The 19,415-nt window shown below is 39.9% G+C and overlaps 1 protein-coding gene across 5 annotated transcripts in view; it reads right to left on the reverse strand.

Annotated features, from left to right (window-relative positions):
- The window catches only part of Pde11 (Phosphodiesterase 11), a 492,115-nt gene that overhangs the window by 78,902 nt on the left and 393,798 nt on the right, over positions 1 to 19,415 (reverse strand). For all 5 annotated transcript variants that reach the window (XR_014443817.1, XM_083141571.1, XM_083141574.1 and 2 more), the window contains one exon: positions 12,970 to 13,582. Coding sequence is in view for 4 of the 5 variants with exons in the window: in XM_083141571.1 (XP_082997697.1) it covers positions 12,970 to 13,582 (613 nt within the window). In the remaining variant the exon portion in view is untranslated. The remainder of the gene's footprint in view (positions 1 to 12,969; positions 13,583 to 19,415) is intronic.

Consider the following 19,415-nt stretch of genomic DNA (forward strand, 5'->3'; position numbering starts at 1 on the left):
ACACAAGCAAATATCACCAGAATAAATTCCATCCTGGATACTTTAAAACGCACACTAATCAGCACCACGCTTACAAAACAAGCTTCTTCAACAAGACACAAACAAAACACGTGAGTTAGACCGCAACGTGGCAACAGCGTCTACGTCATCGCCTCTCTTCTGCCATCCATTCGCTCCTCGCTGCCCAGCAGACGACTTTTTCCTTTTTTCTCATTGGCACCGAACTGTCGAGCCATCGCTAGCGCGGGAAACGGGACAGGTTCTAACAAACGCGGTATAGTTCGAGTCAGACCGACCTCTCTCCGGGGCACTTTTGTGTCATCCCTGACCTTTCGGGCAAATACTGTCAGTTTGTTTCACAAGGATTACAAAGACCAACTCTACAACGAGATCTTTCATTCTCTTAAACCTCAGAACACACGGGGTTGTGCTCCGACGTGGCAACAGCGCGAACTTCTGCCACCCGCCTCATTTCATGGCCGTCCCTTTACTTGTACAAATTCATTCACGGCTTCTAAATTAATTCACCCATTAAATTTTACTGTTTCGGCTGTTCAAATTGAGACTTTCCCCGCCGCCCGCAAGGGGGCAGAGGGGGCACTTGTCCCCCCGGATATCTGGGGAAAATCACAAAACTCGAATGATGAAATTATACCTATATTACAAATATTATTTTCTGTTATTAACAGCCTATAAGTTACAACAAATTAACTACCATGTGCATCAAAATAACGAGAGGATGTTTTTACCAGACAGAATCATGCTGAATGTCGTAACTAGGGTATGAGGGACGGGAATGGGAATGAAATTTTTATAATCCCAACGTTGGGACTGAAAAAATCGCCATTTCCCGAGTAGGTCGGGAAATTTTCGGGACAATCGGTGAAAATCTAGAATTCTACACACTATTTTCTCCGCAAGAGAGTGATTGTTCTTCAACTTCTGGAATAAAAAAAACGTTACTTTCAACACATTTCAGACACTTATAGTGCAGAAAATATCAAGAATTAACAACTTTTAAATGCACTTCTTTGGAAAATTCTCGACTATTCGGGATGCTAAAAGCTCGGGAAATATATTTTCGAAGTCGTGACTTGACCATGACAATTCATTCTCAGTCATTTTGAATTACTTATTTTAAAGTATCCTTCGGAGATATAGGGGAGCAGGTTAAGTGGTGTCTGTTCGATATCTGTGCATCGTGGAAATTTACAAAAAGATAGAGAACTGTTCACAACAATTTATAGATGTTTATTAAAGTAAGCAAGGCGAATCCAGTTCCTATTTCAATACTGGACTCACGCCTCAACTTGTCAACAACGCCAAAGTACAGTATGCGCCAAAATATACAGTACTGAAATTAAAAGACGAACATTACATTGTTGTCATCTGCGAGTTTATTTATCCTGAAAGAAACACTAACATACACAATTTTAGCGAGTTATAACTTCCTTTTTACTACTGAGAAAACGAGCGACTGGAGCTATGCCCCATCGACAAACGTACATGCGCATTCGAGGTGCGCGAGTTTCAGTACTGTACATTTTGGCGCATACCGTATTTTTCATTCAATCTCAATTTTATGATTTGTAAAATAGGCTTCCAAGTTGGAATCCCGGCCTCGGCATGTGCGCTCCTTGTAAGCGTCTCTTCATCATTTAAAAAATAATAAAGGAAAAACTCATCTAAGCCGCGGAAGCATGGGGGGGGGGCAGTGCTCCCCCTGCCCCCATCAGCGACGTCCGTTAGAAAAATAGAACTTCTTGCTTTTACTAATTGCAATGCAAAACCCGGAAGTTGCTATTTGCTACCATTTTCGAGTTAATTGGGATTAAGACATTTATTTTTTAATGCTCACAACAATTGCTTAAGCTTCGACTACATTTTGCAGACTAACGAGGCTCTGACGCCGGATCTGCAGAAAGAATAATCCTCTGTGGGGCTTTGTTGTTCATAAAGTTTGTGATTGTCCGTCCATCCTTCTCATTTTATCACTATTCATCCTCATCTTCGCGATTTCAGGGGTTCCGAGTTCGAATCTCAGCCTGAGCATGGGCTCATCTATTTCATCATATTATCACTCATCTTCTGCATTTGCCAAAAATAGCAGAAAACCGAAGTAAAATATGCCAAATCAATCATCTTCGTGATTAGGTAAAGTGGCAAAAAAGTGAGGTAAAATAAAGCCAATAAGTAAATCAAGAACAATGGGATACTTCGTATATTATGGAACCTTTCAATGGGATTATTGAACCTCGAAAACCACCGTTAAATACGGTCCTTGTCCACCTCGCAATGATAAATCTGGAAATATCCCCACCGATCGACCGAAAACGACGACAGCCCCGAAGAACCATCTCGTACGATGGCTGGATAGCGGCCAAGAAAGACGGGGGGAAAAAGTCCAAGATGCAAGCAGGGGGTATTTTATGACATTACACATTTTTCCTTTTACGTAAGAAAATATATGACGCAGTGCAAGAATCTTTCTTCTGCCCGGTTTCAGGGTGCAAATATTCCCTCCCATCCGGAAACGTCGAATTGTGCTGATGTAGGGCGCCATTTGGGAGGAAGGGGGTGACAGAATAGTTGGACACGGGACAAGAATACAAGTAGGTCCCTTGCAAGTGGAGGCGCCAAAGTCGCCACATCAACACGAAAAAAATCATTCTCCAACACTGTATTCTTTATCCACTGGAACAGTCACAAAGATTTGTCCTTGCTTATCACTTGTATTTCCTACCGCGCAACGTTCCTAATCACTGGAACTGTCCTACATGTGTGTCGTTGCTTGTCACCGGAACACTCCTACAGATTCGTTGTTACTTAACACTGGAACTGTCCTAGAGATTCGTCGTTGATTTTCGCTGCAACTGTCCTAGCTAGCGATTCGTCGTTGCTTTTCGCTGCAACTGTCCTAGCTAGAGATTCGTCGTTGCTTTTCGCTACAACTGTCCTAGCTAGATATTTGTCGTTGCTTTTCGCTGCAACTGTCCTAGCTAGAGATTCGTCGTTGCTTTTCGCTACAACTGTCCTAGCTAGAGATTCGTCGTTGCTTTTCGCTGCAACTGTCCTAGCTAGAGATTCGTCGTTGCTTTTCGCTGCAACTGTCCTAGAGATTCGTCGTTGCTTTTCGCTGCAACTGTCCAAGAGATTCGTCGTTGCTTTTCGCTGCAACTGTCCCAGAGATTCGTCGTTGCTTTTCGCTGCAACTGTCCCAGAGATTCGTCGTTGCTTTTCGCTGCAACTGTTCCAGAGATTCGTCGTTGCTTTTCGCTGCAACTGTCCCAGAAATTCGTCGTTGCTTTTCGCTGCAACTGTCCCAGAAATTCGTCGTTGCTTTTCGCTGCAACTGTCCCAGAGATTCGTCGTTGTTTTCGCTGGAACTGTCCCAGAAATTCGTTGTTGCTTATCGCTGGAACTAGTAGAGATTCGTTGTTGCTTATCGCTGAAACTAGTAGAGATTCGTCGTTTCTTATCGCTGGAACTGTTCTGGAGATTCGTCGTTTCTTATCGCTGGAACTGTTCTGGAGATTCGTCGTTGCTTTTCGCTGGAACTGTCCTAGAGATTCGTTGTTGCTTATCGCTGGAACTAGTAGAGATTCGTCGTTTCTTATCGCTGGAACTGTTCTGGAGATTCGTCGTTTCTTATCGCTGGAACGGTCCTAGAGATTCATCGTTGCTTATCGCTGGAATGGTAGAGAATTTTCGTTGACTATAGCTGGAACGGTAGAGAATCTTCGTTGGCTATCGCTGGAACGGTTCTAGAGAATCTTCGTTGCTTATCACTGGAACGGTCTTAGAGAATCTTCGTTGCTTATCGCTGAAACAATCCTTGAGATTCATCGTTGCATATCGCTGGAACGGTCCCAGACATTCATCGATGATCATAGCTGGAACTGTCCTAGATTTTCATCGTTGCTTATCGCTGGAACACTACCAGATATCCATCGTTGCTTATCGCTGGAACGTTCCTAGAGATTCATCGTTGATCGTAGCTGGAACTGCCCTAGAAGTTCAACGTTGCATATCGCTGGAACTGTCATAAGAGATCCATCATTGTTCATCGGTGGAACACTTCTAGTTGTGCACCGTTGCATATCACTGGTATAGAAATTTGTAGAAAAATGCACGCTGCCGCCTGTTGGTATTTCTTGTTCGCGATCCTACCCTGAAACCAGAATATATTTCCGGTTGCGTTACATAGCAACAATAACAGTTACACTGTAGTCGGCAATAATTAATTCTCCGGGAATTACTTATTCATTTGCCTTACTATATATCGCGCATGCTAACAACATCGTTTAACAACTGCATGTGAATGGCTAAAAACGCCACAGCTGGAGTTCCACAGTGTTCAATATTATCGCCATTACTGTATCCGATATACACTGCCGATATGCCGACAAGTCGCGACGTTACTGTTTCAGTCTTCGCTGATGACACAGCAATCTTCAGCAATAGTGTTAGCTTCCGCATATGTACCTTCAAGTTACAAAGACAGTTGCGAGATTTCCAGAGATGGATCGAGAAATGGAGGATCAAGATCAATGCTAATAAGAGTGTGTCGGTATTATTTACAAAGAAAAGAAAACGCGGACCACTGAATCTCAGACTTGGAAGACACTATATTCCAAGGAAATCGAGGCTAGGTACCTTGGAGTCCTCTTGGACTAACTTGGGTTAACATTCAAACTAACAAATAAATGCAAGAATCGGACAATTGTATCCACTTTGGAAAAACACAACACTGATGATTAAAAACCGAATTGCATTGTTCAGTGTATTAATAAGATAAATGCTTTCGTATACTTGTGGAGTGTGGCAACAAGCCACAACAACACGTATAAATCGCCTCCAAAGTGTACAAAACAAAACACTGCGAATAATAACAGGAGCAGATAGTCATGCTTCCAATATGCAGATGATTCGAGAAATGCTCGACCAAGAAACTCTATTCGACTTCATGCAGAGAAAAAAAAATCAAATCTTAGACGAAGCAACCTCACCATCCAAATCCTAAATCTACAACATAGGACGAAGGGGCCCAAGAAGACATACACACAAAATGCCGCGTCTTGATCAATAATATCCTGCAACTAAATGAAACATCACATAATGTCAACCAGCATGCAGAGATTTTTCATATTAAAAAACAAGCTTAAAATTACTAGTATGGTTCTTGGCGTACATATAGATACATGTTTTTTATAGAAAGACTTTTCTGGTAAACGGCCCTGCAAAATATTTGAACAGTTTGATTAAAGCAAATAAAAAATGTGTAAATATATATTTTTTTCTGTTTCTGATACTGTGTATATGAAACCAGTGTGAAAATGTTTGTTGAGTGGGTTAATGAAACTAATAATTTCAGTAACTTTTCTTCCAGTGAAAATAAAGCATTCTGGATGTACTATATAATTGTAACGTAAAATATTCTTTATAGTATTTGTAGCTGAATCTTGTCAATGTTTTAAATGATAGTTTGCAAGATATCAGCTGCCATGTTTATTTACGGTTTGATGATAATGACAGTATTTGCAGTTCAATATGATTAGTATTTTGTGTATTATTCTTCACAAAATGTTTGCTATTTCTGCCTATAAAAATTACTGGATTTTCAATCAAGAGGAATTTAAGTGTGTTTACAGTTTTCTACTTCATTCAGCCCATGAGTACATATATATTTTGTTTCCTTTCTTAGAGCCTAATAAACACTATTAAATGATTATGAGATTAATGTATTTTCACCTAAAGTGTTTCTGATAACTACAAAATCCTTATGTACATTATTCGATAAATTAATTCTTTAATGTGATTTAAATCAGCGATTAAAAAAATCACCTGATTTAAATGAATCCACGTTGCCAGCATCTATTTCGGAAAGTGGCTGCAATCAACAATCAATGTATCATGTTAAAGATAGAATATACTAACAATTAATTGTCTCCATGTAAATGTAGCATAAGTACATTGGGTCTACACCTGTGCATATAGGACTCTGTCATGAAATGCGTATATTCGAGGTTCTCTTATATACATGTTACATAATAGCCTGGTCATGTATCGTAGGAGAAAATTCCCTAGTAACGCGACTCTTCAAGAATTTCTGCGCAGCAAGCACCAAGGCCAAAATTCATAACTCGAAGCCTGGTAATCAAAGATGTTGAAACTTCAACCCAAATTAAACCACCTTGATAGTCTTCATCTTGCTTTTCTTCCATTTTGGCTAATCGCGTCGAGGAGGACCAATTATGGTTAGATGGAATTTGTAAAGGAATACTGAAAGAAACGTCCATGTGCGGCAGGACTCGAACCTGGAACCTTCGTTATTCTTAGTCTGAAAATGAAGGCAAGCGAAAAGAATGCTTCCAATACAGGTACAGTTTAATTTAACTTAAAATAATTACAAAAAAATATTTTCCTTAACATTCATGCCATGACCAAAATGCTACCGTGTAAAGCGAGAAATCTTATGGCATTTCAGATGCCATGGCATATTCATGGAATTTCTCAAGCATAGGCTCGGTCCGAAGCATTTTTCGTAGCATAACTAATCAGAAGCAACTTCTAGATCACGAGCGCAGTTGTAATGGCGGCCGTGTGAGATGTAAACAGCGTATCACTTCACATTTTTAAAACACGATAATTATTCAACCGAGAGGAATAAGGATTCCTGTTCAATGGTTTTAGGTACAAAAGCAATGGCACTGCTTAAATACATATGTTACAACGTTTGCTGTACACGTATGGAATAATATTTTAGTTTTAGTTGTTCCAATTGTGAACACTGTCCACTCGCCATAGATGATGTAACTCGACGCGCCTTTCATGCTGTATATGTTATACATTGTAATCGCAAAAGCTAGCCGAAAGTTACATGAAATGCTTGCGTGTAAAATACTATCTGCTATAAGATTTTTGGAAGCTTTTACAGGGTATTTATGCCAGCAAAAATGCTAAAGGAAATGCTTTCGTCTAAAGCCGGCCTTTGAACTACCGCACGCTACATCAAGGTATCGTGAGGAAATGCACTACAGTTCTGCGTCCGAATCTGCTACAGTCATTCATAGTAGCGATTGACCTAACACGATAGAAAAGAGACCTAAAATTAACTCGAATACAATTATTACGGCCTCGACAAATGCTCCAGCGGTCGTCAGACATTGTTGAAGGATCTTGAAGGACGACGCACAAAGTCAAAGAACAAAAGCTTCACGTGATCGATGCTCGCGTGCTGTTCTACCACATCGCAAATCATTTAAACATTTCCTACCAGGGAAGATAGAGACAAAAGATGCCGTGTTCCAAAGTTTGCTTCCACGAGAAGACACGCCAAGGCTGCCTGCGTTGAATATAGATGGACAGCGATTGATCATTCGGTGGACTGTTTCCTCCTCTTCGCTGTTTGAAGGAAACGACATGTATCGGCGGAGGACCAGGGAGGATAAAATGGGGCTCCTCTCCCATCACTCAGAAAACCACGACAAAATAACAAGAAGCGGTAAAAGAAAAGATTTACCAATAAGGAGTGGCGAAACTAGTTTGATTGGGTTTTGCTTTTAGCCCGCTTTGTACAGTGGGATCCACTAGTAATTCTCGGCAAATTGTCCATGACTATTTTCATTAATTTTTCTCTTACATCCTGTGTGTTCTTAAGCGATGGATTTTTATGTATGCTGGTGCAGAACTTGCCAACAGCTTGTTTTGAGTTTTCTTTTAATTCTTGAAGCTCTTATTGGGTCAAATAAAGTGCACGAACATGGTGATGGACAATTTGCACGGTAATACTCATGGATCCCACTGTACACAGATGGGCGTATCGGGACTTGACCTACCGTTCAAAGTTTGATCCGAAAGACTATGTCGAACCCGGAACCCCTTGATTACAAGGCGACGGCGTTTCCACTACGTTATTGTGGAGGCTCAGGGTGACCAAACGAATCTACAACAATGTCAGTGGCGTGTTCGAGTGGGTTAAGGATGTCGAATCGACCCTTCCTAATACAAATATGTATCATATCTACATCGTTGGAAAAGGTATGAATCAAGGATTCCAGAAATGTAGGATTTATGGTGAGAAAACAATTGGAAGTGGAAGAAAACACAGCCTTTAGTTTGAGGAACCTCCATTAAAAAATAAATATAATGAGCCTAATTTGCGTGAAGATGTAAGTTAATTTGTTATATAAGGATTGTTGGGTTTAGTTATTCTAGCATAAATAATATTTACAGTGTATTTATGCTAAGAGAACCAAACCTAACGGACCTAACAACGTAGGCATTCCTTACGAAACGACAACGCAAGGTTGTCCTTATCGCACAACGATCAGACAACCTTGAACAATAAAATAACCGAAAACCATATATTTCCCAAACAAATTGAAGGAAAACAATTTAAAATAACGATAATAATATACAGATATTAAAAAATATTAAAAAATAAAATGAAAACCATAAATACGGATGAAAACACGAAATAAAGAAAATTGAATCCTAGTGGAAATTAGCATATATCCACGTTAGAAACCAAAGTTCGACCCGGCAATACTGTGTGTTTACAACATGAATGTGAATACAGGAAAGAAGCTATGGTAAGTGATGTAAGAAAGTTTGTATTATTTCACAGAACAGGAACATCTAATTGAAAAATGCACAGTGCCAAATCGAAGCTCGAATGAAGTACTACGAGTGAACATATTTTTTTACGCCGAAATGGTAAAACACAAGGATCGATTATGCTATACTGCATAATAATAATAGCCAATTAAAGAAAATATGACAAAATATACATCAAAACCCCTAAAGAAACTATACCCACAATCCATAAGTGTTTCTGCCGTGAATTTCGATTTTGGTGTGGTCTGGAGTTTCTCAGTTGAAATAATTTCTCTTCACCTCTTAGTTGGGGTCCCTTAATATTTTTAAAGCTTCTAAAATGTTCTTCCCTAAAAAACTGCAACTGCTTGAGAGAGGAAGAGAGGGGGGCAAGGAAAGAGAAATAAAATGTGAAGAAAAAAAAATACTTGCTTACGATGTGAAGTACTGTATTACTCCCAGAAAAAATATAGTAGATATTCTTCATACCTTGCCTCTTCGCATCTCAATACTCAAAAAGAAATAAGGAAAAAAGGTTGAATTTGCTCACTGCTTGGGGCGTGAAAGCACTACTTCAAAGAAATTAAGATCTTGAAATAAAAGAATTAAGTTATATGTATACTTATTTTCACTAGAAGAAGCTTCAAAGTTCTGGAAAGCTTAAAACTTTTCATTTTAATTAAAATACTGCAAGAAGTCTTCAATAACTGACCTGTCATGAACATTTTTTCTTACTTTCGAAATTTTCTTCTTTGCTCCTTTCGATTTCTCATTGCATTACCGGCATTACTGATGCCTCTGACAGCACCTGATGTTTCGAAAGTCTCCTGTGGCAACAAACGCAAATCGTGACGTAACCAACCAATCAATTAAACGCCAGGGAGGGGGAAATGGTTTCGTGCCGCGGCCAATGACCGTGGACGACTCAGAATGGCCATTCAATTAATTCCATTTTCAGTCGTGTGGCGCTCCAATCAGGATGACGTCATGCGTGGGACATGAGACTGAAGGGAGTTTGCGTGCCGTGTCGGTTGTAATAGTTATTGTCCCAGGGTGCCCGCAGGTAATACGTTAAGGGCGGACCAGTGCAGGCTTGCATTGTGCAATGGCTGGGGAAATGTCACCACTAATGACACAGGAAGCACATTGTAGCAGAGGGAAATGAGTAAGGTTAAACCATAAAATTTTGGGAGGGGACCCATAAACCCTTTGACCCTAGTTGTACCCTTGCACCCCTCAAATAATTTGTCTGGCGCAAGATGCAGTCGTTCAAGAAAATCTTGTTTTTAATAGCAAAACAAAAAATGTTTTTGATCACATTAAACGCTTTAAAACGATATAAGTTTTCATGTATTTTAATCAAAGATCCGCCATAAAATTTATCTTCAAACAATTTAAATTCGGTCCAACTTGCGCATTGTTTCATTGAAAAAAAGTTCCTGGACCGTAATTAAATTGATCCTGAAAAAAGGTTCCTGGACCGAATTAAAATATTTTACAGATAAAAAGGTTCTTTACGGTCCAGAACCCATTCAAGCTTGCTGAATCTCTCTCCTGGACCGGAAATGAATTTATTTAAAATTCCTCGACCTTTAACAGCCATGTCAGCAAATACAGGATAGTATAGTGGGATCCATGAGTATTACCGTGCAAATTGTCCATCAGCATGTTCGTGCACTTCATTTGATACAATAAGAGCGTCAAGAATTAAAGAAAAATCAAAACAAGCTGTTGACAACTTCTGCACCAGCATACATAAGAATCCATCGCTTAAAAACACATAGGATTTAAGAGAAAAATTAATGAAAATGTACCAAAAGCAGTGGTTTATTGCGAGTTTTATGACGTAGGTGTAATTACTGTGATTTTTCCTGACTTCATAATCGAATCGTACATCTAAAATTACTTAAAGCATATTCTTAACAAAGGGCTACATAAAAATAGTGTTCAAATATTTCAATAAAAAATAGTTAATTCGTGTCATTGTAGAATAAAAGAATGAAATGAAAAATATTATCTTATATAAATTCTTCTTTTTTTTATATGACCCTGTCAACTATATCCTGTTGACTATGGTCAACGTTTCTATTATTGCCTTTCTTCTGAAGTCGGTAGATGTCACTCAAGTTCAACAGTAGCACAAACATAAATCGATTATATAAATAAATCATTTTTATCTTTGCGCCAGTGGCGGCGATTAGGGGGAAACCGGGGGCAGATGCCCCCTGCTTTTCGGCACTTTTGCCCCCGCACTATGCTAAACTTTATCTACAAAGGGAAATATACTGTCTTTGCCCCCCCAGTTTTGGCACCTGCCCCCCCTGGTTTTGGAAATCAATTGCCGCCACTGCGGATTGGATTATAAAATGATTTTATATTGCAAGTCTACATTTTTGTGCATATCCGTACATAAGCCATATTAATGGAGGAGATAATTCTGATAGAAGGGATGAGAGTGATATGGGAAATGGAATTTTCAAACATTGTATTCCTTACAGTGTGTGATTCATTGATGTGAGAAAATTGGACATTCTGAGAATAAATGTTGCGCATCAGGATTTATATTACCACATTTGCAATTTTGATGAGCTGTAATATGTATTTTTGCTAAGTGTGCTGGTGTACGCACGTGTCCCGTCCTTAATCTATTAATGAATACTATAACCTGCAGTGGAAATGTGCACAAATAAAACCATGGGTCTTTAGTTCTAAAATCTGCTATCCATCCATCTACATGTATTACCCACAACCTTAAATTGTTCCTTGCACCATTCATTCCATTGAATCACGAGTTTGTGTTTCACTCGTGGTAATAAATCTGTGTACCATAATCTGTTGAAACTTGTGTTGTAAAACTCTGGCTTGTTTAGCGTATGTCCACACGTTCATTTCCCAAATTAATATTATGTGTTTTAACATAACTAAATTGTATATCAATGTTCCTTTCACAAGCAAATTGAACTTATTGAATTATTAGAATATTGAATATAGACTGATGGCATAATTTAGGATAAGATGTAGAGAAAGCTTGTAATACACTCCAAGCATCTGTAAGGAGAACAACTTCTTATAACCTTCGGAATATTCCACATTGTAAAGCTCTAAATAGTGCGTAACTTATTTTGTATGAAACAATGTAAATTCTAAGGAAAATAAACAAAAGAGAAATCATTATAGAGAATGTTGTTGGATATGATTAAAAAGTGCCACTTTGATGAGTAAAATAATATTTTGATATTAAACACACCAAGCTTTGTAATTTTGGGATTTTGCTCTCCAAGTAGTGGTCTGACAACTGATCAAAATTTTGATTTCAGGGAATTATTCCAGACATTAGACGCTTTCCTCCTCCTCTTTGATTTGGCTACTACCCATACAAATCTTAAAACTTCAATTGTTGGATTGAATTGAAATTTTACAAGGTTTATTTGCTTGACGAATGGCATCAGTTGAGGGACTGTCTAGGAAAGAAATTCAAAAGTTGTAAAATAAGAGCCTCTACTCCCGTAACAGATAATAGATCAGTGCATAAGCTTACGTGAAATTTTGTAAACAGTACAATGTTACTGGTAGTGTTGCCCACGGGACGAGACGGGACAGGCTTTTAAAAATTCGAGACGAGATTGATCATGTGTCCCGAGACAAACGAATATTTTCGAGACGAGACAGCATTTCCACGAGACGAGACAGGCCGAAGTCTCGTCTCGTGGGCAACACTAGTTACTGGCAACACTGCAGCCAGGTCTCCGCGTTCAGAGGAGAATTAGAAAGAAGGCCTCTACTCGTGTAACGGAGCCTAGATCAGGACATGAGCTTACGTGAGAAATTCAGTAAACAGTACAATGTTACTGGCAACACTGCAGCCAGGTCTCCGCGTTCAGAAAAGATTTAAAAAGAAAGCCTCTACTCGTGTAACGGGGCCTAGATCAGGGCATAAGCTTAAGTGTGAAATTCAGTAAACAGTACAATGTTACTGGCAACACTGCAGCCAGGTGTCCGCGTTCAGAGGAGAAGTAGAAAGAAGGCCTCTACTCGTGTAACGGAACCTAGATCAGGACATGAGCTTACGTGAGAAATTCAGTAAACAGTACAATGTTACTGGCAACACTGCAGCCAGGTCTCCGCGTTCAGAGGAGAAGTAGAAAAAAAGCCTCTACTCGTGTAACGGGACCTAGATCAGGGCATAAGCTTAAGTGTGAAATTCAGTAAACAGTACAATGTTACTGGCAACACTGCAGCCAGGTCTCCGCGTTCAGAGGAGAAGTAGAAAGAAAGCCTCTACTCATGTAACGGAGCCTAGATCAGGACATAAGCTTAAGTGTGAAATTTAGTTCGGGTCAAGTGACCTAAGGTACCCACATGCTACCTCACCTTGTACGCGTCCGGAATGTTGACCGGTTCCCCGCTTTCGGCTACAAATCCAACGATCCCTGTTCCCCAGGGAATCCTGATCTCTTCCTTCTTCTCCATCTCTTCCAGGGTGCTCTTGGAGCAGACGTCGAAGAGCTTCGACACCAGGCACCTCGTCGGCGAGTCCTTCTCCCCCTGCACCAGGAACAGGGACCCTCTGTCGGCGGCCAAGAGCATGCTGACGTTCTGCAGGATCTTGTGACAGAGGCTCCTCACGTCCAGCTCGTTGCAGATGTCCTTCACCAGCTCGAAGATGATCTCTCGCTCGTCCAGATGGCGCAGCTCGTTCCGGGACCGCCTCTGGGGGCGCGAGGGGACCGGGCACCCGTCCTCCGTCGTCACGGGGGGGCTGAGGAAGGTTGGTGTCCCGTCTATCGTCGTCACGATCGGCTTCAGGAGGCCTCCCTTCTCGAATTCGTGGGCGGAGATCTTCCGGACGGGGGTCGTCGCCCCAGAGCCTCCGCGGGATGACACCGGCGGGCCCTGGGTTGGAGACTCCGTCCCGACTCCCGAAGAGGCTGTTGGGGTGGCGTGGGAGACCAGCCACGTGTCCACGATCTGGCGGGTGGCCTTCCTGCAAGATGGAGAAAAAGGGACATTAGTTCTTTTCGAAATGCAACTCTCTTTCAAATGTAACTCACTTACAGTTAGTCTCTCTGAAATATAACCCATTTCGAGTATCTCTTTCTGAAAAGTAACTCACTTCCAGTTACTATTTTCGAAATGCAATTCAGTTGCAGTTACTGTTTGCAAAAAAAAATAACTCAGTTTCAGTTACTCCTATCGAAATGTAACTGAGTTACAATTATTCCTTCTGAAATGTAATCCAGCTACTGTTACTCTTTTTCAAATTTAACTCTGTTACAATTACAGAAATGCAAATCGGTTGCAGTTACTCCTTCTGAAATGCAATTCGGTTGCAGTTACTCTTTCTGAAATGCAATTCCGTTGCAGTTACTCTTTCTGAAATGCAATTCGGTTGCAGTTACTCTTTCTGAAATGCAATTCGGTTGCAGTCACTCTTTCTGAAATGCAATTCGTTGCAGTCACTCTTTCTGAAATGCAATTCGGTTGCAGTCACTCCTTCTGAAATGCAATTCGGTTGCAGTTACTCTTTCCGAAATGCAATTCGGTTGCAGTTACTCTTTCTGAAATGCAATTCCGTTGCAGTTACTCTTTCTGAAATGCAATTCGGTTGCAGTCACTCTTCCTGAAATGCAATTCGGTTGCAGTCACTCTTCCTGAAATGCAATTCGGTTGCAGTCACTCTTTCTGAAATGCAATTCGGTTGCAGTTACTCTTTCCGAAATGCAATTCGGTTGCAGTTACTCTTTCTGAAATGCAATTCGGTTGCCGTTACTCTTTCTGAAATGCAATTCGGTTGCAGTTACTCTTTCTGAAATGCAATTCGGTTGCAGTTACTCTTTCTGAAATGCAATTCGGTTGCAGTTACTCTTTCTGAAATGCAATTCGGTTGCAGTTACTCTTTCTGAAATGCAATTCGGTTGCAGTTACTCTTTGAAAAAATTATAAAAAGAATTTAAACGAATATACACAGAAAAGAACACTAGACGAATAGTTCCAGAAGGTCCACACCTCAATGGTGTTAAAATAACAATTAAAGCTTGTAACAACCACCGAGGTTTAACATGGACAACAATGTGGTGTGGACTTCCTGGCACCACTGCGTGTTCCATAAACACAATTCTCTTACGTGGGTGGTCTTTGTGAGTGTTCCATCATCAGTTTCAACATATCGCTCATCCTCATCGCCGCGATCACCCAAAAGTGGCAGAAAAGCGACAATAAGTAACAAGAATCAAATAAAGCATGCTTTACAGAATGCAAAACCATGTATAGGTTCATTCTACACGTTCAATTCGGAATGCGCATCTCCGCCATGCTTCTATCACCCCGCGAGCCCAAAATTTCCAGTCTGTTAATTCGATGTATGTGAGCAAAGAGCTGTGTAACGCCCGCTTTAGACGAAAGCATTTTCCTTAGCATTTTTCTTAACATTTACGCCATGACCAAAGAGCTACCGTGTAAAGTGAGAAATGTTATGGCATTCCTCAAGTATAGGCTCGGTCCGTAGCATTTTTCGTAGCGTAACCAATCAGAAGCGACCTCATGGTAACGAGTGCAGTTGTAATGGCGGCCGCGTGAGATGTAAACAACGTATCACCTCACGTTTTTAAAACACGATAACTATTCAACTGAGAGGAATAAGGATTCCTGTTCAATGGTTTTAGGTACAAAAGCAATGGCACTGCTTAAATACATACTTTACAACGTTTACTGTACACGTATGGAAGAATATTTTAGTTGTTTCAATTGTAAACACCGTGCACTCAGCATAGATGGTGTAACTCGACGTGCCTTTCGTGCTGTATATGTTATACAATCGCAAAAGCTAACCGAAATGTTACATGAAATGTTTCCGTGTAATGTACTATCTGCTGTGAGATTTTTGGAAGCATTTATGCTACCAAAAATGTTAAAGTAAATGCTTTCGTCTAAAGTTGGTCTAATGCTTCTTTAAGATGGAGTCCAAGATGTAGGAATTTCAGTGCGTTTTACATCAAGACCGTAACAACTGCAATTTCTGGCGACTACACTCCTAAAAAGCTAGAAGACTTGAAATTGTAGACAAACAATCTGTTCCACTTTTTCACTGAAGATTAAGCTTGTAGACACTGCTTCACAAAAAAACTTATGTACGAACACAGCAAAGATATGCTTACGGAAGCGTGTAAAACCACATGAAAACATTGCTTTACTGTGGTTCTTGAAAATTGGCCGGCGAATGGGACAAAGCTTGAATTTCAGACAAAATATTTTCCCCCTCATGCAATATGCATCGCCTTGCAGTAACAGGGCAAGCGAAAGGGAGGAAATTAATTTCGAAAAAAGGGGCCTCTTGTCGCAATGGATTCTGGGATGATAAAGACTGACGCAATACTATTGTCCTCTTGCGCTCCGCAGCACTTCGCAGGCAACTTTTAATAACAAGAGCGTTGTCTCCTCTCCTATATCATTTCGTAAGTGCGACGCAATATCCTGCGATAAGTCCCGTGAGCAGATCTGAAAGCGATAGCATTGTGCTTCGGATTTTCGATCCTTTCGGAAACAGAAAAAACTGAATCCCTGCCAGAAAAGGACGTCTCGAGATGGGAATTCATTACATCTTTTCCCAATATATTTTATTCCTTCCCTTGGAAGTTTCTCTTGAGCGCATGGCTGCATTTGGCAAGCCGTCTGGTTTGTCAGGGCGTCACCGCTGGCTGAGCGACGGTGGGCTATGACCCCCGGTGGAACTGTCAAGGCACAACCTCAATTGCCAGTCATTTCTATTGTAGATCCAATCGCACACACACGCAGCGTTAAAGACAAATATATACTAGTAGAAAGGGGGAAAGAGATAAAAAGAAACAAAGGAGTAAAAGAGGGAAAGATAGGAAGAAAAAAGGAAAAAGAGCGAAAGAATGAGAGTAGAAAGAATACAAGAGGAAAATAGAAAACAAAGCAAAAAAGAAGGAAATATAAAAAGAGAAAAGAAAGAAAAGGATACAAAGACATTTAGAAACACAGCAACGAAAGAGGGAAAGAAAGAAATCGGAAAAAGAGAAGCAAATAAGAGGCAGAATGGAGAAACAAAGGAATAAAAATAAATATAAAAAGAGAAACAAAGTGGAAAGACGGAAACAAAGGAATAAATGAGCGAAAAGGAGGAAAGCGTAAAAATATATAGAAGCAAAGGAATAAAGAGGGTTAGGGAGAAAAAGAAACAAAGGAAAATTGGAAAGAAAATAAGCAAAGGAGAGGGGGAAAGAAGGAGAAACAAAGGAATAAGAAGGTAGAAAAAGAAATAAAGAAAAAAGAGGGACAAGAGAAACTAAGGAGAAACAGGAAAGAAAGGGAAACAAATGAGGAAAAGAAAAAGAAACAAAAGAGGGGGAAAAGAGAAAAAGGAGGGAAGAAAGAAAGAGGGAAAAGGAAGAAGAGAAAGAAAGAAACAGAAACAAAAGAAAAATTGGAAAGAATGGTAGTGAGAGAAACAAATGACAGAATTTGAAATTATTTGCAACTTTTATTCAGAAGTATGCACATGAATAACACACAAAATACAGTATATGCATATTTCGGCTAAAGGAGCGCATATTTTGTTCTTTACTGGGGGTGGGGGGTGAAGGATCGCCAAGTAGACTGAGATCCAAGATTCGAGTCCTCGCCTGGGCATGGGTGTAAATTTCATCTAAGCATCATTCATCCTCATCGTTCAATAACCCTTGGCGGACATTAATTTAATCATGACCGACGCTCGGCTATTATTAACTAATTAAGTGGAGAGGGAGATGTCTCATGGATGACTCATGCCATCGAGGGAGCTTGGATTTATTGATTTTCAATTAGTGCACAATAGATACTATTATGGAGTCCGGTTTCGGCTTATTCTAACCCAATTTGTGCATTTTATGTACGCGAGGATGAGTCACGTATGATTCATGCAATCGTGGAAACTTGAAGTTAATGCGTTTTCAATTAGGGAACAATATTCACTAACGAGGACACGTGTTGCGTGGTTTGCAGTCGCCGATGACGTCATGAGTTGCCATTTTGGCGTCGGTGGTGTCTCATATTTGGTATAATTGAGGAGCTCGAAGGGACCTGGGTAGAGGCTATTTATAACACAATATATGGCGCTAGCCTATGTGCGCTTTAAAGGTGAAGAAATTATTAGTATTTAGGGTCGATGTAACCTATATGAAAACGAAGTATACGGGCAGAGTGCATGTTATTAATAATAATTGCTCTTAAAAATTGCAAGATTGCGTTGCGCGCAGAGATCCGTATCCTTCGTATGAATTTGACAACATAAGAGAAGAATATTTCCTCCGCCAACCCTGCCAAGCGAGGGATCACCGTCGGCCTAAGGGGGAGAAAGAGACCATTGTTACGTAGCCAGTGGTCCCCTACAGGAACTGAATGGGATAATAATTTGTAGAGCCCGGATGTTCAGGCATTTATTTTCGTTAAAATAGGCAGGCAAAAAGGCATTTATAATGTGGAAAATAGGCACTAAAAATGGGAAAAAGGCAAAATAAAGCGAAGAAAGACACATTTGGAAGTCACTTAGTTTTATCTATAATCTCTGGCAAAATGTTAAAATCTAAATTGGGAAGAGCATTTCATTTTTCTCCGTCTTGATTGCACATAACTACAAGGTGTTTTTTTAAGTTCTCAACATTCATTGATAGTCGTCTGTCAGAGAGAATGTTTTTCATAATAGAAAATGATCTTTCTACTTCAACAGAAGTTATTGGACCACACATAAAACAAGCTAATGTAGCTGGACTCATTTTGGTAACAGCATTTTCACCTTTTAGAATATCACAAATTGTCTTCAATTGTTTCAAGTCCTTATTTGCACTCACTACACGTTTGCACTTTTCCGCAACAGCTGACCCCTTTTCTCCTGGCACTTCCATCATCTGCTGCATAGATTCCTCGAAGATTTTCATGGATGCTACAAGAGTCTCACCTTATTTTTCTAGCTTTGTAATTGTCTCAGGCAATGCACAATAATGTGCAAGAATAAACGACAGTTCATTCTTCAGTTCTGAATAGCACTAGAGTTTTTTCACTTCACGAATTGAAGCCGCTTCATTTTCTGGAAGAGCATCGATCACCTCACCGATTTTTTTCAAGGTTGTTAGCATAATATATAGCTGCTGATATCAAGGTTCCCCATCTTGTCAAGACTGGTTGCGGAGGTAAACTAACCTCAGGCGCAACTTCCTGAAATTTTCGGGTTCGAGAAGGAGATTTCAGAAATATCTTCTTTGTGTTCGAAATCAACCTCTCCACTTCAGCAGTCAATCGTGCACAAGGAAATGTTAACCGAAAGGCAATATCCTAACTGAGCATGAAATACTTTTTTCTCACACTTTTCTCCTTCAGCAATGTTGAAACATGCGTGAGTTCAATATTACTTAAATAAAGCGAAAATTATTCACATAATAAACGGAAGAAAAATAAATGCCAACATATTTTTTTAAAAAAAATGGTCAAATTTCATTGAAAAAGACAAAAAAGGCATTATAATTAAAAATAGGCAGTGGGGTCCCAAACAGGCAAAATAGGCAAAATGAAAAGGCTTCTAAAACATTCGAAACAACATAAAAAACGTATATCCGGAAATTTTTTATCAATATATGCAGTAGATAAAAAGAGGCATTTTGCCAAACTTCCGGGCTCTAATAATTTGTGATGGATGTCGCGTGTCGCCAATATTTTAACACGTTTGTATTGATTTTTTGAGATTCCAATTTTGTTTTGTGGAAGTAACTTACACGTTTTTCCTCCTCAGAATGTATCTACAGGCTATTTGACCTAAAGCGTAAGGG

The sequence above is a fragment of the Lepisma saccharinum genome, chromosome 20, assembly GCF_977018435.1.
Source record: "Lepisma saccharinum chromosome 20, izLepSacc3.1, whole genome shotgun sequence".
NCBI classification, from domain to species: Eukaryota; Metazoa; Arthropoda; class Insecta; order Zygentoma; family Lepismatidae; genus Lepisma; species Lepisma saccharinum.